This window comes from Ovis aries, chromosome 21 (assembly GCF_016772045.2).
Source record: "Ovis aries strain OAR_USU_Benz2616 breed Rambouillet chromosome 21, ARS-UI_Ramb_v3.0, whole genome shotgun sequence".
NCBI lineage: Eukaryota > Metazoa > Chordata > Mammalia > Artiodactyla > Bovidae > Ovis > Ovis aries.
In genome coordinates this window covers 26,324,592-26,346,421 of record NC_056074.1, presented here as the reverse complement: position 1 = coordinate 26,346,421, position 21,830 = coordinate 26,324,592, and the positions used below count along the sequence as shown (strand labels likewise).

Sequence of the window (21,830 nt, the reverse complement as noted above, 5' to 3'; positions counted from 1 at the left end):
AATAATTGTCACATATAGTGGAATAAGTAACTTTGCTCTGTATTTTCCAAGTCTCCTGTAAATGTGTTATCATACTTTCATAATTTAAAAAATTAACAAGAAAGAGGGAAAAAGTTTGTTCCTTGGAAATCACTGCTTGGAAAGTCGTCTTCCTGGCTCTCGGGGCTGAGGTTCCAGCTGTCATCTTCCCGTGACTTTGGAGGCTTTTTCTACTGCCCAGAGGTGGGGTCTCTGCGGAACTTTTCAGATGTGGCCAGGGTTTGGGTTCTGGGAGGGAAGGGACCCAGGGGACTGCTATCCACCCTTTCACCTCCAGAATCCCTCCCTTTCCCATCTTCATCCTAGCCAGAGGTGTCCACAGTTAAGCATAAGCTTGCCAGCCCTTGCCAATGGGAATGAAGAATTCTAAACCCATGCCAGGACATCTCAGCACATGGCCCAAGTAAGGAAACCTCTAGGATGAAAGTAACAAGGCTGCCCTTAGCTGGGGAGATGAGCTGTCTCTCAAATTCTTCCTGCCCCAGAGAATACAGTGCTGAGCTCTGGGGTTCAAAGGGCAGGCTCCCCTCTGAACACAGTTCCTGGATTCAATGTGGCAGTCAAGACTGCCCATCATTCCTGATTTCTGGGACCTTTCATACGAGGGATAGGGCGAGGGGGGCATGTGAGGTTGGGGAATGGGCAGTGGTGGCACCAGCTTGGATGGAGGTGGGATAAGCAAGGGTCTTTGAGGTGAAGAGGGGACTGAGTTCTGAGCTCCCTTGCTATGACAGGAGACCGCCAGGAGAGGGCAGGGCAGAGCCTCTGCCTTTCTTGCTCTCTGTCTTAGTGAAGATACCTCTGCCGTGACTGTGCCAAACTTGGCCATCTTTCTCCCCAGACTGGCAAACTGAGGACACCCAGAAAGCCCTCTTCCTAGGTCCCTTTCATGGGTAGTCAAATGAACAAGGATTATGGTAAGGCCTCCAAATTTCCTCTGGTCCAGGGTCCCCCTAACCCTTAACCACATGAAAAGAGAATCACGCACCAGAATTATGGTAGGTAATAAGGTTTACTGAAAACTCGGCCACATTCAGTACTGGTTTGGTGGATACATCAGAAGAGGTTGCATAACATTAGGCAGGTGGAGGGGGGCTGGGAGGAGGATGTGTGGGCACGTGTGTGCAAGTGTGTGGGGTGGGATGCCTGTCCAAAGTGATAAGTGGAAGGGTGTATGTGTGTGTGTGCATGTACGCACGTGTGTGTATGAACAAGAAAAATGAAGCAGAACAGGAAACATATTTGTCCCACTGCACGTTGCCAAAGTCTCACGCCAAAAAAGCTAGACTTTCTTCTACCTATGGCATCAAAAGGGAGTAAAAAAATGATTGGATCACCCAGATTATAAATAAGGTTATTTGTTTCTCAAAAATCCCTATTAAAACATTAAATATCAGCTCTTTTGGGGGAAGAAATACATTCATTTCAGGGAGACCTCAGGAAAGCCACCATCCTTTTGCTCCACCTTACAGGGCCCTGGCAGGGGGCCCTCAAGCTGAGCCCAGCAGCCAACTCACATCCTGCTACTGCCGGAGATGGCCAACACATAACTGACAAATGAAGCTGCAAGTCCATTAAATTAAATTCAATGGAAAACACACGTGTGATCAGTCCTGTGGTTCACAGCCGTAGGGGTGGGAGGGAACAGGAGGGCAGGGTGCCAATCCTGGGGGCCTGGGGGTGGATGCTGTGTGTCAGGGCAGATGGTGGGAAGACTCCTCCTCCTTGCGGAGCCCAGGTTCCTCCAGGGCCGTGGTAGGGATGGTGTGTGGAACAGTGAGGCAGGTGGGTGGGCACCTCCCCCCCACTTTGGATATTGATGGGAAGGGGGATGTAGCTAGCACCTTCTCCAACCCCTGGCTTCACACTGGGCTGGATGCTTCTTTCCAAAGTTTCTTCTGCCTTCTCGGAAGGATAGAGTGAAGAAGAAAGGATGAAGGCTGGTGGAGCCAACCCCGGGGGCAGAGGGACAGCGGCGAGGGACAGGAGGGGTGGACAGCTGCCAAGCTAACCTGGCTCCACCCTCTCCAACAGCCCGTGGAAGGCGTGGAACGTGTGGAGAGCTCCATCCCAGGGCTGCAACATCTGGCCTAAGAGACCACTGACCACCTGGGAACGGCTGTGGTTCCCCAAGGTCACCTTGATACGGCTCCTAGCCCAGGTCTTGCCATCTCCTTGTGTCCTGGAGCCAACCCAGGTGAAGGGCCTCCACTTAACCTCCTATAATTTGAGCCCACCAGCTTACCACTGATTTCCAGGAGATAGACAGAGAGAGAGAGAAGGTGGCTCTAATGGCTCTCGTCCCCCTCTACCAAGTCCATGGGCCTTGGAGGACCGAGGGGAGCCCTAGAGAATCCAGGTCCCATCTTATTCTACAGGATGTAACCCCTTGGCCCCCCTCTCCCTCCAGCCATGAGTCATGCATTCTGGTTCCCTCCTGCCTTTGAATGTCTCTCAAAGAGCTGAGGACCCTGTGGAGGTAGAGCCCAGACCCCCTTTGTCTCTTTCCTCCTGACTCGGTTCCCTGGCAGAGGTTCACTCCATGAACAGCACTGATCCATGTCCCAGCGTGGGGCTTGTAAACAACTCAAGTCCTTCAGTGGCGGGGGCACTGGGGGTGCCCTCTGTCCTCAGGGATGCGGTGAGTCCAGATCTCACTCCTGCCTCTCTGTCCAGGCTGCTTGACCGGCCCCGCCACGCTGAGTCCTCTGCAGTACTAGGGAAGTGGGGCCGGGGTTCTCGGTGAAGCTTGGTGGTTGGGAAGGAGCGGGTGTTTTCTGTGCATTTCCTCCAGCTACTGATTCCGGGAAGCCAGGGCCCAACTTCCTCTGTGCTGCCTGCCCCGTCCCCTTCCCCCCCACCCCGAAGCCCGGCTGATGACGCTCCTCTCCCGCTCGGTGACCAGTGCCACCTGGGCGGCTCAGCTACTCCAGCGAGTCACTGTGTTCCAAGCCCAGGTCGCTGACATTCGTCGTCTGCAGCTCGTCCGCCTCCTCCTCCAGCTCCTCCTCCTCCTCCTCTTCCATCTCATCCTCCTCCTCTTCTTCCGTCCCGTCCAGGGAATCGTCGTGTGCCGCCATCATAGCCTGCTGCATGGCCATGGTGGCGTTGTCTGAGGACAAGGACTGCAGGTTGTCCAGGTTGATGGACCCTACGGGAGAGAAGAAGGCCAGGGTCAGGCCCAGGAGCCCCTGTGGATGGGGTGGTGAGCGCCTATACTGGACAGTTCCCTGGTGTGGAGACTCCCGTCCATCCACCTGTCAGCCACCCCTTGCCCCATCCCAGGCAGCAGCACTCCTGGGTACCACTTCCTGCCATCTTCTGTGTAATTGTGGCAGACACTGTTGCCTTTCGAAGACTTCTGTAAGTAGGTATTGTCATCCCCGCTCTAAAGAGGAGGAAATAGTCTCAGACGGTTGAGTCATTAGCTCAAAGGAACAGAGTCAGGCATGATATTGCTGAGCTTCTCTCTCTGGTGTGTTTGGCTGAAAATCTGTTAATTTCTACTCTACCTCAAAAGACTGTGGCCCACCACACAGAAACTGGTTCAAAGCCATCTACGTGCACGTATACATGAAGGCATGCACGCACACGTGTACACCTCCACTCCACTTCCCACACAGAGCTGCTTCACATGCCACGCTATAAAATGCCTGGCTCATGGCTCGTTGAATTATTCATTGTGCACCAGGCGACCGGCAGTTAGAAAAGTGTATACGGAAGGTGTGATGGAGAAGCTGGGAAAACAAAACTCTTCCTGGCCTCCGTTCACAAGCCAGCCGCCTGCCTCGGTATTTATAGATGGCCCTGGCTCCTGGGGGACTGTGAAGACACCGATGGGTGCTAAGACACTTTGGGTGGGTGTGGGGGTGAGGAGGGGGGCTCTGCTGAGCAGCCATTGACTCAGATGCCCACCAGTGGACTCCCACTCATCCTGGTGAGATTGCTTTTGACTTGTTAAAATATATACCAAAAAATCCCCTTCTTTCAGGCTTACGTACATCCTTTGGCAGGGATCAGGAGAGTTAACTATTGTGACAGAGCTGACGCTGTCACTCAAGTGAGTAGACGTTCAATCCTTGACTCTGCACAGCCGCACTCGTAGGAACTTCAGGAGCCCCTCTTCCATCCCCCCACCCCAGGCTCTAGAGTACCCTCAGCCCCAGGTCTTACCATCAGGGTTTGTCCCTGGGGCACCGCCCTGTTGCTGCAGCACCCCTGCAGCGATGGAATTGGGCCAAAATCTTTGGGTGGGCCGGTGCTGCGACTTGATTTTCTTGGCTTTGGGGGCAGGGTCGGGGTTGCTGGCATCAAGCATAGGCTGCAGGATGCGTCTTCGGGCATTGATGAACCTGCCCCGGGGTCAGATGGAGACAGGTTAGCCACCACTGGGGGGCGGGAATGTGTGTGCGCAGGTGTGAGCATATGTGTATGTACACGTGACAGGTGCAGATGTGTGCAAGTGCACACACATATATGCAAGCATGTGTGTGAGTGTGCACGGGCGCACGTGTATGCACATGTCCTCTGTGCGTGCACACTCATGCGTGTGTGCACACGTGTGCATGGGCGCACATGCGTGTGCACATGTGTGCAGGTGTGAGCATATTTGTGCACGTGCAGGTCTGTGTACATGGATGTGTACATGTGAGCTTGTATGTGCACACGTGCATGTATGCATATGTGAGCAGGCGTGCAGGTGTGCAGGTGTACCCACATGTGCAGAGAGCACTAAGCTGCTTCTGGACTTCCACCAGCTGGTCCTCGAATGGAGCAGACTGGGGGTCTGGTCCAGGGTACAAAAGCGCAGCAGTGATGAGCCCTGGGCACCGAGGAGCTTATGCGTTCACCAGGGGCTTGGGGACCACAAGTTGGGATGAACATGTGAGAAGGCCTGGGAATCTGCTCCAGACCCCTCAGGACTGAACAGTGAAGGAAGAGCTCCTTAGTTAAAAGCACTAACCTCTGACCTCTCTCTGGGGGGCCAAGAGTCCACTCCCACCCACCAGACCTTGCCCTCTGAGATTCCCGTGACACCCTGGCCAGCCACAGAGGAGGGAGCACGGGAGCCCTGTGGGTCAGGCCTGTTGCCTCCTCCCTCCTTCCGGCTCCCAGCTCTGCAGAATGTTTTAGCTTGAGCTCTGTTTGTTTACACAGGTGGTGAGTGGAGCAGATAACCCCTGGGGGCCTGGGGGCCTGAGATGCAGCCACCCTGTGTGTCTATTCGTTTTCCGTGATGTTCTTGACACAGCTTCCCAGCAGAGGGCGCTGAGAAGCTGCAGATGAAGCTATAGGTGTGGATTTCAGCTTTCTGTTTCCAGCCAACATGGGAGGGCTGACACGGTGGCTGGGCGCAGACTGAAGTGAGCTGGGCACTCCCAGCTTTTCCCCTGCTGTGCATCCCCCTGCCGAGCAAGTGGCCCCTGGGTCTGAGAGCCTCTGGGCAGGCAATGCTAACTCACCAGTTATTCACTTGCAAGAGGGTGAGGTTTGTCTGGGCTGCGATCTGCCTCTTCTCATCCTCCGTGGGGTAGGGGTGCTGAAATGAGAGGTGAAGAGCTAGTGAGGGGTGGGCACATGGTGACCTGGTCCCCCTAGAGACCATGCCTACGACACAGGCAGCGTCCCGGGCAGGCAGCCTCAGTGGTTTGGAAGCCCAAACAGGGGAAAGTTAACATTTGTTCCCCAGAAAGAATGGACTGCTGGCCTCGAGGGAGGCTGCTCTGTGCCTAAGGAGGGCCACCCACCCTCGGCCCAGCCCCCCTTTGGTGGGGACCCAAGTGGTCTCCCAGGAGCCGGTACAGTCCAACAGCGGTCGCTCCCACAGCACCGTCACATCCTCCAGCCCACATCCTCCCCACAGCGGGCAGGTCAAGCATGATCCGCATTAGGATTTACAGTGGCCTCCAAAGCCCAGGGGACTCTCAGAAGGTGGTAAATGGGGTGAATGAATCCGTTTAATTTACACTAACTGACATTTACTGAGTATCTACTCTGTGTGCAGATTCATGTAGGCACCCTAGGAGACAAGATAAATATAAGGGCAACTACAACTTGTATAATATTTTACAGCCTGTGAAATGCTTTCATGCACCAACTTCACTTAATAAGAGCACCTCACTAAAACTCAGTAAGGGGCAGCTTAGGGGTTGTTCTTCCCACTTTACAGATGAGGAAACTGAAGAACCATCTCCATTGTCCCCCAGAGGGTGGCAGCAGCTTGGAACTCAGTTCTCCTGACTGTGGCCCAGGAGCCCCCATCACCATGCACTGCCACTTTGTGACATGGAGTCAGTGTCTTTGGAGGGGGCGAGTGAGGACGCGGGCCAGGGCCTTCAGTCCCTGCACTGATTCCATGCTTGTCTGTCTCTCAACCTGTGCTTCATGAGGGCAAAGACCAGCTCGTATTAATTCGTCTTATTAATGTATTCCCAGCGCCCTCCACATGTACCTAATGCACAAATGATGTCATGACGTCAGTGACATTCAACAACACCCAGTGAAAGGAAGCAGACGCAAGGCAGTAGATGCTGGGATTTGGGCGACGAGCACCAGAGAAGCTTGGAAAGAGCAGTGGGGTGTTGGTCAGAACATTGGGAAGGCTGCACAGGTCACATTAAAGACTGGGAAATTTGGGGGTGGCAGTGGGTTAGGGTGGTGAGCCCCATGATGACCAGTTCTGTGTGTCTTTGTGTCTTTCTCAGGCCTCTGCATGCCACCTGGTACCTGGCAGGCTGGCAATAGGTGTGATGAGAGTCTGAATGGGTTGGAGCCTTGCCCGGGCAGCTAGGGGAGGTTTGGCGGCTCTTAGGGTAGAGGGCCCAGCTGTCCTCAGGTTGAAAACATCCCCTTATTGAGGTGGTATGAGATACTGGAGCTTGGGCCTTCCAAAGTCCTGAAGACCAGGACTCAGATTTTTGCTCTGTCATGACAACCGGTGAGATCTCCGGAGCATCGCTTTACCCTACATCAAAAAGTCATGTAATGATTAAACGAAATTGTACTCGTAAAGTGCTCGAGAGATGGCTCTTCATAATATTATTGGATGATGCTGGCAAGGTGCTTAAAGCTGTCTGAGGGATGAGCTTGAGATCAACAGCCTCGGTGGAACGCTCATTATCAGTGACAAAGGAAAGCAACCTCTTCAGTGGCCTCAGCGTCCCCCGGCTGAAGCAGTCGGGATCGTGTGTTGTTTTAATTCACACCTCTGACCCTGCTTGCCACACCAGGGCAGCTGGGGCTTGTGAGGCACATAATATTAAGATTCTAACAAGAAGGAAAGCGCAGCGGTGTCTCAGGAGCCAATTCCATCTAAAAGGGGAGGAGCAGAGGGAGGTGGGACGAGGCTGTAGCCCTCAGTGGCAGAGGAGGAGGGGCTCTGTGTCTTCTGATCCCCTCTGTGGAGGGGTGGTGGCTGAGCCCTCCTCCCCTGCCCATGGAGTTTCAATCTCCATGGCCCTCATTAGAAGCCGAGCAGCCTCCGTGTCATTCATGGCAGCTGGTCTGAGGATACAGTAAAAACAGAGCAACGTTTTGGCCTCTCTGGGTCCTACTAGCTCCTTCACATCTTCACGCCTTTGCACATGCTGTCCCCCTGCTGGAATACTCCATCTCCCACCTTTCTACTGCGTGCGTTTCTGAGCTTCTGCAAAAGACCTCTCCCAGGTCAAGTCCTTTGTGAGGTCTCTCCCAGCTCCCTGGGGCAAGTCAGTCACTGCGGCCCTTGAATAACTGCCTTCAGCTCACTCTCCGGTGACAGATCTCTCCCCTATCCTGGGAGTTGCTCAGGCAGGGACCCTGTCTTATCAGACACCGCATATCCAGTGTCCAGACCAGTAGCAGGTGGCATGGATATTCGGTGTTTGTGTATGAGACAGATGAGAGAACCAGCACGGGAAGGAGCTGGGTGACTTGGTCCCCGAGCCTTGCCAACCATGCTGGCACATCAGCCACAAAACTCAGGGAAGCCGCTACGGCCCAAGTGAGAGACACCTGCCCATGGAGCCCACAGTTTAGAGGGAAAGGCTTCAGCCAAAGAAGACAGCCTCTATTAAAGAGGACTGTGTAGGGGACTTCCCTGGTGGTGCAGAGGATAAGAATCTGCCTGCCAACGCAGGGGCATGGGTTCGATCCCTAGCCTGGGAAGATCCCACATGCCACAGAGCAGCTAAGCCCAGGGGCCACAGCTACTGAGCCTGAGCTCGAGAGCCCAAGTGCTGCAGCTCCTTAAGCCCATGCTCCACAATGAGAAGCCACCACAATGAGAAGCTGTGCACTGCAGCAAAGAGCAGCCCCCACTTGCTACAACTAGAGAAAGCCCACCGCAGCAATGAAGGCCCAGGGCAACCGAAAAGAAAAAGATGCGTAGTGTGTTTCAGTGCACACTGGGTGGCCGGAGCAGTCAGAGGAGCCTTCTCCAGGGAGGTGGGCTTCAGCTGGACTTTGAAGAATGGCCAAGCCATCTTAGTAATGGAGGGCACGGGCTTTCCAGGCAGGGGCTTTGCACTAGGACTTATTGTCAGAGGCAAATTTCTTCCACTGTTAAGATCTCCAGAGAAGGAAATCCTTCAGCCTCCCGCAGATAGAGTTTGCTGTCTCTAAGGAGCCTTCCAGTGCAGGCCTCCATTCTGAGTGGATGTCATAAATCCACAGATTAAGTTAATGGGAAGGGATGGGAGGCGGGGTCCCCCAAACTGGCTGGTTATTCTCTTACAAATACAGACACAAAGCCCTGATCCTCCTTCAGTGCAAGCCCCCCCTCCCCCATGGCTCCTGGGATGGGCATCTCAGGAAGCATGCGGTGGAGGCGGGGGAGGTTGGGGGTGGTGGTGGTGAGTGCAGGGTTTGGCATGGCCTTGGGGACAGGTGTGTTGCCAGAACATTCCTGGCACCCCATCTGAGTGCTCGTGGGAGCAGTCCAGCTTGTCCATGCCTCAGACCAGCTGATTCCTGAGGACAGAGTCAAAATAGCCCCTGGACAGCCCTTGATTTGGTCAGCACTACTTTTAGCACCATCGGAAAGGCTGGGGGCCAGGGGCAGCAAGAGGAATCCAGTGTGATGGCGGTGAGCTCTCGGGCTCAGCTCATTATTTGGATGAACTGCTCCTCCGTAGCCAGGAGGGAAGGGTGAAGACAGAGGGCCTCTAGAAGAGACACGGATGGACCAGCAACGACAGCTCCTTTCAGGCAGGCAGGGAGCCCCTGTGACCGGGCAGGGCTGCCTGCTGGTTAAGAGCATGGCCTCTGCAGAGGTCACTCACTGCAGTATTCTTGCCCTGGAGACCCCATGGACAGAGGAGCCTGGGCTCACAAAGATTTGGACACAACTGAGCGACTATACTGCCACCTGTACCATCTTTGCAGAGGTCAAGTCCTGCATCCACCACTTAAGCAGACACAGGACCTTGGCAAAGTATTGTTTCACGGCTGCCATCTTCGGTTTCTGGGCTTAAGATGGAAATACCAAGACGGGGCCTACTCCTTGGACTTTGAGGATGATTGAATGAGAACATGCTGTGCTAACTCACTCTGGACCAACAGTGACACCTGCCAGACTTCACCGTTCAGTTGAATATTCAGTCTCTGGGGAAGGGAACTGCCGGATTTAAGCTGAAGAGGCATTTCATGATACCACAGTTGCCATCAGGAAGTTCCTCTGACATCTAACCCAACTCTTTGCTGACACCTCCCTTTGGCCCCCATGACTCAAGTCTCATCTGGGCTAAAGTGAAGCTGAAGGCATCTTTCGGTTTGAACTACGGGTTTCCCCTTACGGTCCTGGGTCTGAAAGCAGCTCAATCAGGCTGGTACATGGGCCCTTGGCCACTTCTTTCACTCAAAGCCCACCCAATAGGGAGCACCCACCTCCTCACCCAGGCAGACAAGCAGGAGGCCGGCCAGATCCCCAAGGGACAGGGCGCATTGGAAGCAGCAGCCTGTAGATGTGAGATGGAGCTGCTGCTGGAGCAGAGCTTGAAGCTGCTATCCTGGCCTGCTTTCCCACACTGGGGTCAGCCACACCCTCCTTCCCTTCTTGCTCCTGACCAACTGTGTGCATGCAGCCTGCTGTAGCTACAAAACTTCCTAATGTGGCCACTGCTGCAGCAGGGCCAGAAACCAGCCAGAGGGAGGCAGCTGGGATGGTGAGGGGCCCTGAAACAGCCACGTTGCATCACACAGAAGATGCCATTGATGGCAAGGCACACCCTGACCTCAGAGATGCTAAAGTGGGAGAGACGAGCAGTTCAGAATGGAAAGGGGTACAGAAGGTACCCAGGGGCCCTGCCTTTCCTGCTAGAGCTGTCCTGGCTCACACATCCCACTTTTCCATTCCTTTCTCTTTTCCACTCACCTCCCCACTTACAATTGTGCACACGCAGAAAAGCACAGGGGCTTCCCAGGTGGCTCAGTGGTAAAGAACCCACCTGCCAATGCAGGAGACAAGAGATGCGGGTTCGATCCTTGGGTTGGGAAGATCCCCTGGAGGAGGAAATGGCAACCCCGCTCCAGTATTCTTGTCTGAAAAATTTCATGGACAGAGGCGCCTGGTGGGTTACAGTTCATGGGATTGCAAAGAGTCCGACATGACTGAGTGACTGAACACACAGAAAATCAGAGAACTAAAATGCATAGCTTGGTGTCACTAACACTCACCACCCAGGTCAACAAAACAGATTTCTACTGGTACCCCAGAAGCCCCTTTTCTGTCCCCTGCCAATCACTACTTCCAAAGATATCCTTCCCCAAGATAACCCGATGTTTCTTGTAATTCTTTTTTTTTTTTTTTTGCTTTTCTTTATACTTTTATGATCTAAGTTACATTCTTAATCAATATGGTTTAATTTTGCTTGGTTTTTGGACCCTGTATAAATGCAATCATATAGCATGGAGTATTTCACTCCATAGTATAGCTGGGAGATCCATCCATGGTTCTGGATGGTTGGTGAGAAGCATTTCACGATACCACGGTTGCCATCAGGAAGCTCCTCTGACATCTAACCCAACTCTTTGCTGACACCTCCCTTTGGGCCCCATGACTCAAGTCTCATCTGAGCTAGAGTGAAGCTGAAGGCATCTTTTGGTTTGTTGTCCTGGTTGTTCTATGTAACAATCACCTTCATGCTCATTGCCATATAGTTTTTCATTGTAATAACCTACCACCTTCCTGCTCTTCACTTGTTCCTCCAGTCACTAAGTTGTGTCCAACTCTTTGCAGCCCCATGGACTATAGCCCACCAGGCTCCTCTGTCCATGGAATTCTCCAGGCAAGAATACTGGAGTGAGTTGCCATTTCCTTCTTCAGGGGATCTTCCTGATCCAGAGATCGAACCCTCATCTCCTGCATTGGCAGGTAGATTCTTAACCACTGAGCCACCTGGGAAGCCCTTCCTGCTCTTCACCCTTCCCCCTGGTTTCTATTTCAATCAGTCCTCCACAGAGTAGTAAAATTTTGGTCCTTAACCTGCCCCCAACCCCTTAAATCCATTTGGAACACCCCCTCCACTGCCATGAGGTCTGAGCCCTCACTCTATCCAGAATTCCACACACTAAAAGGATGATCTGTTTTTCACACCAACCGGACAGGGTGCCAGTTTTGAGAAAAGGGTCCACACCGTTCTTTCCAGCCCCACCTCATCGGCGCTGAGGAAAATGCCAGGTTTGTGTCAAGTGTTTAACACGTCTTTGTTGACTGATCGTGGGATCCTGGGGGTTAAGTGGTACTTGTCACCATTCCCTTTGTGTGTGTCTGTGGGTGTGAAAATGAGTAGGAAGCGGGTGGGGGGCATCAGTGATTCAGGCTCCCCGGGCCACCTGCTTATTAACAGTGCTGTTCACACAACTGATGGTTTCAAACGTATCTGTGGGGGGATGAGAAGGAGAAGGGGGTCCCTAGGAGTCAACCGAACACACTGGCTACTTCTCTAGAAGGGTCTCGGAGGCAGCATGGTAGCAGTAGGCAAGGACAAAGAAGAAGGCCTCTAGGGACTTCCCTGGAGGCACAGTGCAGGGGGCCCGGGTTGGATTCTGGGTCAGGGAACTAGATCCCACAAGCCCCAAGAGTCTGTGTGCTGTACTAAAGCTCCTGCATGCCACAGCTAAGACCTGGTGCACCCCAGAGAAGAAGAACAGGGGCTCTAGCTAGAATCAGACTGCCTGGCTTTGAACCCTGGTCTCTCACCAGCTCGAGACCCTGGGCTCTAGTGTCAGCTTCTCCTTCTGTAAAGCGGGGAGAGCAAATATACCTTCCAAAGGTTGTTTAATAACAATCACTGTGTTAATATTTGAAAGGTGCTTAGAAGGGTGCCTGAACACTCCATGTTGCTGCTGTTTAGTCTGTGAGTCACGTCTGACACTTTGTGACCCCTTGAACTGGAGCCCGCCAAGATCCTCTGTCCATTGGATTTCTCAGGCAAAGATACCGGAGCAGGTTGCCATTTTTCCCTCCAGGGGATCTTCCCGACTCAAGGATCGAACCCACGTCTCCTGTTTGACAGGTGGATTCTTTACCACTGAGCCACCTGGGAAGCCTAGCTCACTCCACGAGTGTTTGTTAAGTAAATCAGTAACATAAAATAAACCTGCTGCTCAGCGCAAGTAGCTCTCTCTCCGGGAAAGCCACAGCTTGTTTTTCTGAGGGCAAGACCCCAAGCAGCCCCTGTGTGCATGTACAAATGTGCTTTCTTTTCAAATAGGTTTATTTCCCTGACGCCGGGACTGCACCAGCCCCTGGGTATATATGATGGGGCATTTTCTGCTAACCTGCCTTCAGGCTCCTTGAGGGATGCTGTGGAGGTGTAAATCTCCCCTGGCCATTTTCAGGTGGAATCTTTATTTTATTTTTTAGTGTTTGGCAAGTGAGATCTTAGTTCCCCAACCAGGGATTTCTCTCTTGAACTCATCTGCCTCCCTATTGTCCAACCAGAGAGCAGAGACTGTCTTCCAGAGCCACACAGGGTCCGAAGCACCTGCCCTCGCCTCCTAACAGGGCTCACCGCCACTTCCTGGAAGCGGACAGCTTTTTGGAGAACTCTGAGCACTTAAAGAGCAGAGAGTACCCTGGGAGAGTACTTGACATGTATTCTGATTGAATTCTCAAGACATCAATGAAGTAGGCATCATTATTCCCATTTTACGCACGAGAAAACTCAGCCGAGAGGGTTAAAAACTGGCTCCAGTTTACACAAGGGGTATGTGGCAGAGTCAGGACTCACACTTCCTGTATTTTTTTTTTTTTTTTTTGCTGCTGCCTAGGGTCATCATTGCCGTGTGCGGGCTTTCTCTAGTTGCAGTGAGCAAGGGCTGCTGTCTAGTTGCTGTGCAAGGGCTTCTCATTGCGGTGGCATCTCTAGTCGCGGAGCATAGCACTGGGTGCGTGGGTTTCATTAATTGCAGCACACAGGCTCAGTAGTTGTGGCTCTTGGGCTCAGCTGCCCTGCAGCATGTGGAATCTTCCCAGACCAAGGCCTGAGCCCATATTTCCTGCATTGGCAGGCAGATCCTTAACCTCTGGATCACCAGGGACGTCAACCCTCTGCATCTTTTTTATCTTCTCCTGTATCTTTAGCCATGTCCACTTCACCTCTGTCAGCCACTGCGCTTTTTAACAACATATTATTGATCTTCACGATATATACGTATTATTGCCTTCACTATATGAAAAGGAAATTGACATCAGAGAAGTTAATTGACTCACTCAAGGTCATGTAGTAAGTAGAAAATGGAGCAGGGCTCAATCTCAGGTCTGTCTGCCTCCACAGTCTTTCTTTCTACTGCACAGGCTGCCCCAAAGGTCCCACAGACCAACAATCTCCAGCCCTCAGCCCTGATCGTGTGACGTGCTTCCTGTAGGAGTCATCTGAACAGCTATGTCCCCATCCTGGCTGCCCGTCCCTGGACATGACTTGTCAAAGGACCTTTTGGAATATGATGCTCAGTCCTGGATACACTATGCTGGACATGTCTGACCAGGAAGACGGGCGAACCCCTTCCCCTCTATTGAGTTGCCAACCCCCTGCAAGTGTGTTTGTGTGAGAGCACTTGGATACATCATGGGCTGACCATTCGTAGGATATGTATGATTTATTCCCTCAATTAAATGACCAGTCCTAGGAGTGCTGAATTCATCTCTCTCACCTGAAGCTCAGGTGTTAGTGGACAGATGTATTATTTGGAACTTAGATCACCTTTCTCCATAGAAACAAGTTTTTTAAAATAGGTAGTTTTCTGGGCTAGCCTTAAAGACTGATTTGGTTGAAGATCTGTGTTCTGGTGGAGAGAAGCCCCCAGGATTCAGGACGAAAAAATGAGAGATCTTCCTGTGCTTTCAGGGAACAGAACTAGACCCAGGTAAATGCTGAGACTAGTGAGCACAGACTTTCTCAGCGTTTCCCTTTCTGTGCTCCATTGACTCTTCCCAGTCCCTCCTGTGACGAATCCCTGGATCCTTATGCTATCCTCCCATCTGCTTCCTCAATCAGAGGCGTCCAGCCTTTAGGACTTTACAGTCAAATCCCCTGCGGTGATGTTCATCAAGATGAAGATAAAGCTTTCATCAGATTCTCAAAAGGGTCAGGAGAAGCTGAAGACAATTGCTAGGAGCCTTTCCTCTGGCATCCCATCCTGGCCTACCTCCTCAAAATGCTGTGTTTACAGATGCTCTGATCTTCATCTTCCACCACTAATAAACACTGGCACTCTTTCCCTGAAACTGATCCTGGTGGAGTGGGTGTAGAAAACCAAGCTTCTGGACTAATTCATACCTAAGCTATGAAGGAGTGATGGCCTCACCGTGGGCATTCTGATAGGATAATTTTAAATGAATCTCTGATGAGTGAGATTTCAGATAAGGTGATGAAATTACAGGAAAAAGTAATAGATAATATATGCTGGAGCAAGAATGGTGCAGTCTCCCTAAGCTATTTTTTTGCTTTTCCATGTTTTTTCACTCCACAGTTTCCCTAGAAGTGTCGAATTTTCTCTCTAGGTTTCCAAGGCAGAGCAGATTACAGGGACTTTCAGAGGTAGCCTGCAGGTATTTGTAGCAGCAGCTGTGTCTGTTTCAGGACAAAGGACCTCCGCATCCATCATCTTATTCTATCCTCGCAACGGTACTATGAGCTGGATATTGTGGCTCCCATTTTACAGCAGAGGAAGCTGAGGCTTGCTGAGGTCCAGCAATTCACTGCAGTTCTGCTGGCTAGGCACAGGGGGCATGTGTGTGTGCGTGCAAGCTCAGTCGTCCCCGACTCTTTGTGACCTCGTGAACCAGAGCCGGCCAGGCTCCTCTGTTCATGGGGTTTCCCAGGCAAGAATACTGGAGTGGGTTGCCATTTCCTCCTTCAGGGGATCTTCCCTGACCCAGGGATCGAACCCGGGTCTCCTGCTTGACAGGCTGACCACTGAGCCACCTGGTAAAATTCTTTACCACTGAGGGGACAGTGAGACTTAAATCCAGATCTTGTCTCCAAGCACCATGCCTTTTGCATAAACTGTCTCTATCTGCTGTGTAGGTGGGTGTCTGACAGGGGCAGATGCCCTCTTTCTTTAGACTTCATGCAACGCTAGGCACAGGGAAGCAGGCAAGGATGTTTGCTGAGTGATTGAAGGCAACACTGAGGTGCAGAGGCAATCGACTGACTCTCTCCTTCACAAGCCCTCCTTGGCCGGGAGCCTGCGTGCAGGGCACATGCTGTACCTGGGTGACTTCCAGCAGGGATGAGCCCAGCATGTGAGGCTCCAGCCCTGTGGGTGAGAACAGCTGGGAACCGGACAAAGAGTCTCAGAGACAAGAATCATGAGGTATACACCGATGTGTGCAGCAGTATCACTCAGAGCCAAGAAGGTGAAACCCAAATGTTCATAAAGTGGTTTCCCTAACACAATGGGATATTCATACACAGAAATGAAGCACTGCCATGCATTACAAGAGGGTAAACCCTGAAAACATCACGCTAAGTGAAAGAAGCCAGCCACAAAAGATTCCATATCATACAATTCCACTCATGTGAAATATCCGAAATCAGCAAACCCCTCAAGACAGAAAGTAGACCACTGGCTTCTAGCGGTGCGCAAGTGATGGCTAATGGGTACAAGGTTTCTTTCCAGGGTGATGAAATGTTCTAGAATTAGATAGTGGTGATGATTAGACAATTTTGTAAATATAGCTAAGGCCTCTGAACTGTATAGCTAAAGAGTGGATGTGATGGTATGTGAATTACAGTTCAATACCCAAAGAATCAAGCAAGGAGGCCCTTGGTGCTTTTGTGCACTCGGGTTTTCTGACTGCAGCCAAGTGTGTCCGAGGGCCCTGGAGCAAGGTCGTCAGCTCCGTGGGGTGGGGGCAAGGTGGCAGCAAGCAGAGTGCAACCCTGGAGAGATGTACACCTGGCTGGTGGGTGCAATGGAGGCCGAAGGAAGAGGAACGGATGAGATAGTCAGGCAGCCTCACTGTATCTGAAAATGAGGGCCAGACTATCAAACCCCACACCTGTCCCAGGATGGGGCTCAGCGCCTTGACTGAGAGTTGAGGTCCCCTCTTACTTTCCCTAGACTTTGTGTGGGAGCCAAGAGATGCTGCTGTTTCTTGAGCCAGTGGAGAGGCGGTACATCCTAGTGGGAAGAAATTCAAGCCACACAGACCTGGTTTCAAGTCCGGTTACCTTTTTGGAGCCTAGTTTTGTAATTGGTAAAATGAGGATGGTAGCACTACTCCCTCCTAGGATGACTGGGCAGGTGAAATGAGACGATGCAGAAAGAAGCTTAGCCCGCACCCAGCAAGCTGCAGAAGCAACTGGAGTAGGGGGGGCTATGTTGGTGGTGGTGGGGCCACTAGGGCTTGGTTTCCTCTCCAGGATCCCCCCATAGTGAAAATATTCTGTAAAGTGGCTCCTGTGCCTGGGTGGCAGCAGCAGAGAGGAGTCACATTTTTTGATGGAAATGAGCAGAATCATGCAGGCAGGATGGTGGGGGGAAGCTGTGATCTGGACCAGAGGGGATGAGGGCAGAAGTGGGGACTGGGGAGCCTGGGAATAGCAGCACCCCCTCCTGCCTCCACAGAAAGGACCCTCTGCCAGGGTTTCCCACCCGATCTGGATTTGCAATGAAATGATCGCTTCCAGCAGGAATTTAGCTGCTTTGAGCCTGAATGCAACAGCAAGAAAATCTCACTGGAGCAAGGACCTAACGGATGAAACCATCCCAATCTCACAGTAGCCTAAGAGCATGCTACGGGAGTTGAGCCTCTATCTCAGGAGCATGCTGTCATCTGAACACATTTCCGGAGCTGCAAGTGCCATGGGACAGCAGAAAGGACAAGAAGTCTCGGACACAGGGCGAAAGGAATGAAAGAGTACCAACTTCCGCCTGAAGGAAAGAAGACAACAGAGGACCAGCACCTACAGAAGAAGTTCTGATGATTGATGGCTACTAAACAAGTCTGCATATTATACCGAGCTCTCCCTTCCTGCTGTCAGCCATCAGAACTGCTGTCTACATCCTGAAAGCTTAGGATGAATAGCTTACTTTGTAGAATGTTCATTAGCCAATTTATCTGCTTATCAGGAAGATAGCATTTTTTGCAATGCCTAGTTTATGCTACTTCTCTGTGTTACTATAATTATGGAACTTAATTAACTATTCTGTAAACCATGAAATATGAGTGCAAAAAGCAAGAGTTGTTGCTAAGAAAACTAAGTGGAGTGCTTTGGAAAGACTCCAGAGTCAAATTTGCTTAAAAGTGAGATCAGGTAAGACAAGCGAAAGAGACTGGGATATACAGTAAAAGTCTAAAAAGACCCTACAGCCAGATTACTTCCCCAAAGCTGAAGTTCTTATTCCATTGTAAATAAAAATGAAATTTATAGATGCTATATTATAGGAGAAATGTGTGCAAGTAAAAATGACAAACTTCAATGAGAAAATGACCTTGTTCCTATATCAAAACATTAGCAAACAAATATACATCTTTTAAATCCAAATAAAATGTGTCTTTCTTTGCCTTGCCTGCACACGTGCTCAGTCATGTCTGACTCTTGACGACTCCATGGACTGTACCTCACCAGGTTCCTGTGTCCCCAGGGTTTCCCAGGCAAGAATACTAGGGCAGGTTGCCATTTCCTACTCCAGGGGGTCTTCCCAACCCAGGGAGTGAACCTACATCTCTTGCATCTCCTACACTGATAGGTGAATTCTTTACCACTGAGCCACTGGGAAGCCCACAGTGGAATATTACTACTACTACTACTAAGTCACTTCAGTCGTGTCCGACTCTGTGCGACCCCATAGATGGCAGCCCACCAGGCTCCACTGTCCCTGGGATTCTCCAGGCAAGAACGTTGGAGTGGGTTGCCATTTCCTTCTCCAATGCATGAAAGTGAAAAGTGAAAGTGATGTCGCTCAGTCGTATCTGACTCTTAGCGACCCCATGGACTGCAGCCCACCAGGCTCCTCCATCCATGGGATTTTCCAGGCAAGAGTATTGGAGTAGGGTGCCGTTGCCTTATCCGAGTGGAATACTGCTGCTAAGCTGCTAAGTCACTTCAGTCGTGTCCGACTTTGTGCGACCCCATAGACGGCAGCCCACCAGGCTCCACTGTCCCTGCGATTCTCCAGGCAAGAACGTTGGAGTGGGTTGCCATTTCCTTCTCCAATGCATGAAAGTGAAAAGTGAAAGTGATGTCGCTCAGTCGTATCTGACTCTTAGCGACCCCATGGACTGCAGCCCACCAGGCTCCTCCATCCATGGGGTTTTCCAGGCAAGAGTACTGGACTGGGGTGCCATTGCCTTATCCGAGTGGAATACTACTTAGCCATAAAAGTGAAACAATGCCATTTGCAGCAGCATGGTTGGACCTAGAGATGATCATACTGAGTAAAGTAAGTCAGAGAGAGACAGATACCAAGTGATATCCTTTATGCATGGAATCTAAACTATGGCACAAATGAACTTATCTACAAATCAGAAACAGACTCACAGAGAGGATAGATCTGTGGTTGCCAAGCAGAAGTGGGGCTGCAGGAGGGATGGGTTAGGCGTTTGGAATCAGCAAAGGCAAACTATTATATGTAGAATGGATAAACAACAAGGCCCCACGGTACGGCACAGGGAACTATATTCAATACCCTGTAAACCACAGTGGAAAAGAATAGGAAAAAACATGCATAGGTATAACTGAATCACTTTGTTGTACAGCAGAAATCAACAACATTGTAAATCAACTATAATTCAATAAAATAAAATTAAAATGTATCTTTTTAATGGTTGTTCCTTTCTTCAACAAACTTTTCCAAATAACCAATCAACAAATCAGTTGCCTTGCACTGGATAGGACAACATCTACCGATATTGAGATCTGCCCTTATCCATACCTTTTCTACCCTTCCTTCCTAAAACTGAGCAGCTACTATGTGTCTAACACAACATTGCCACAGAGCAGTATTCGCCAACAACTGTATCGAGTTGTTCCTCAAAGCAACAATGAAAACAAGAGTATGACTCAGAGTGACCAAATGTCTGGGGAAAGCTTCAAGCCACCCACCCTCTTGCAAATTCATGAAGCCCTCTAGTACACTAAGGGTAAAGAAATAAGCTAAACTTCATATAATCCAGATTTTCCTAAACCTATTTCATCACGCTACCCTTTCTTGGAAGCAATACCTATAATATCCTGTAAGATACACACTTGGGGATCGATCAGTGCTTTGGGGCCCATAGAAGAGGTATCATACATGATCCCTATTGAGGAATTTACAGCTGAGTCAGACATAAAACATGTAGACTGGACACACACATGTACACACCGAACAGACAGTAACAGAGTTAGTCAACGCATTCTTAGGATCAAGTGAGAATCAGCAGCTATCACAGATGAGAACAGTTCAGTCAGCTACCTCTACATAACTTTCACAAATGTTGAGTCTTAGCCTAAAAACCCTGCCCATGGCCTACTCTTCCGGAAAGTTCAAAGAGAATTCACATTTCTTAAGTGCGATTGTATGTCAGGCATGGCTCTTTATATATGTTATTTCATTTAATCTTCACAACTGTGGGAAATGAGTTACTACCTCCTTTTTCAAAGAAATCAAACGAGTGCATAGCTAGTGGAAGGCCCTCAGTTCACACCTCTGTCTGGCTGGCTTCAGAGCCTGTCTTCTTTTCACTGTGCCCTGTGACCAAGAGCCTTCACAGTGCCTTTCCTGAGCTGGTGTTTAGCGGGGGCTGTGTGTCTGCCTGTATCTGCAGAGCCAGCCTTGGGCCTGAAGAGGACAAGCTTGTCATGCTGAGTTACTAGAGCCCAGACTTCTCCCAACCCTCTTCCTCCCCCTCATCCAGAAGTTCTGAGTTCTGACTTTAAAGGCCAAAGGGTCACTCCCTTGTCCTCTCTCCATGGCCTCTGGGGGGAAGACTTGCTAATGTCGAGTGTTTTATCAACAGTATCCTCTCTGAGTGCACTCTGAGCTGCAGAGGGCCTGGGGTGGGCGACAACCTCACTCCCGCAGCTCAGCAGGCCCCCTGATTGTTCCAGGTCCTTCTGTAGCTCTAACCTGGGTCCTTCTTCCCCCTCTGCTTTGCTCAGCTGCTCTGCTCTCTCTCGTCTGTCCGGCTGGAGGTGGCAGTGGAGTGGAAGGCAAGGACCCTGAGCTATGGAAGGGGCTGGGCAGCAAGGGCTGAGAGGCAGGGATGAGAGGCAGGACATTGACCTGAAGTCCAAGGTCAGAGGGCAGGCACAGCCAGGAGGGATGGATACTGTGACCTTCTGCCTCAGGCTGAAGGCGTAACTCGGGGGGTGGGGGAGCTGCCATCTGGGGGTGGGAGGCAGCTGAGGTGATGGGAGGCAGTAGGGGTGCTGGCCTGGATGCTGGGCTCCTGGGCAGTGGGGTGGGGACTTGTCTTGCAGCCTCCTCTCCCTACTACACTTGCGTTTTCTCCCCCGAAAAGCGAGGTTGTAGATGTGTTCACAGTCTTCAAAAATACACTGTGGGGTGGGGACAGGGGAGAGAAGTCAGCTAACACTTTTTAAGACCCAGGACGCCAGGGCCTCCTCACTCATTTCATTCCTTCGGCATGATCTCCACAAGAGATGAGTGTGGCCAGACCGCAGAGGACTGAGGGAAATCCTAGATACGAAGTCATGCTTGGTTGTCCCAAAAGCCCACGCGTTCCCACCATTCCCACTGCCCTACAGTTACACATTCTCACAGCGGGACACAGGGGGCACCTGCTATGGCCGGGGAGGTTGCCTGGGTGCCGCAGACCTGGGTGTGACAGGCCAGCACAGACACAAAACCTCCCCTACTGAAGCCCTCTTCCCGGGGTGGGGCGGAGGGCTGGAGCTCAGCACAGACACCAGGGTCTTAGGGCCGCCACAGCCCTCTGCTCTCTTCCCGCGTGGAAGAGAGAGCAGGCAGGTGACCTGGGCACCCCCACCACGAGCTCCAGATCCTGAGTTAGAGGAAGAGGCTGGGCCTGGCCCTGGCTCCCTGGCTTCTTCACTAGGCTCTGGGTATCTCTCCAACCTCCTCTCCTCACCTTAACCTTCAGCCTTCCAGCTCCTTCTTTCCAAATTTGGTTATTGTCTGTGCCCAAGGTGCTGCTTTCAAAATGGGCTTCCTCAGCAAAGTGCTAGGGCGGCCCCATGTCCCCAGAGTCTGGGGGAGGGTGTGGATCTGATGGTGGACGCAGAGCTCCAGCCGCGTCCAGCACCCCAGAGCAATGCTGGCCATCTGCTGGGTGGGCAGGCCCCCTGCTTCCGGGGCGGAGATCCTCAGTTCAGTTCTGTTCAGTCGCTCAGTCA

General features: G+C 51.4%; 1 protein-coding gene across 3 annotated transcripts in view; it reads right to left on the bottom strand.

Moving 5' to 3' along the window:
• Nucleotides 1–1,032: 1,032 nt before the first annotated feature.
• PKNOX2 (PBX/knotted 1 homeobox 2) overlaps nt 1,033–21,830 on the bottom strand; it is a 294,478-nt gene continuing 273,680 nt past the window's right edge. For all 3 annotated transcript variants that reach the window (XM_060404255.1, XM_027959268.2, XM_042238115.1), the window contains 3 exons: nt 5,502–5,578; nt 4,213–4,391; nt 1,033–3,190 (listed from right to left, as the gene is read on the bottom strand). In XM_060404255.1, coding sequence (XP_060260238.1) covers nt 2,964–3,190; nt 4,213–4,391; nt 5,502–5,578 — 483 coding nt within the window. In that variant the 3' untranslated portion in view covers nt 1,033–2,963. The remainder of the gene's footprint in view (nt 3,191–4,212; nt 4,392–5,501; nt 5,579–21,830) is intronic.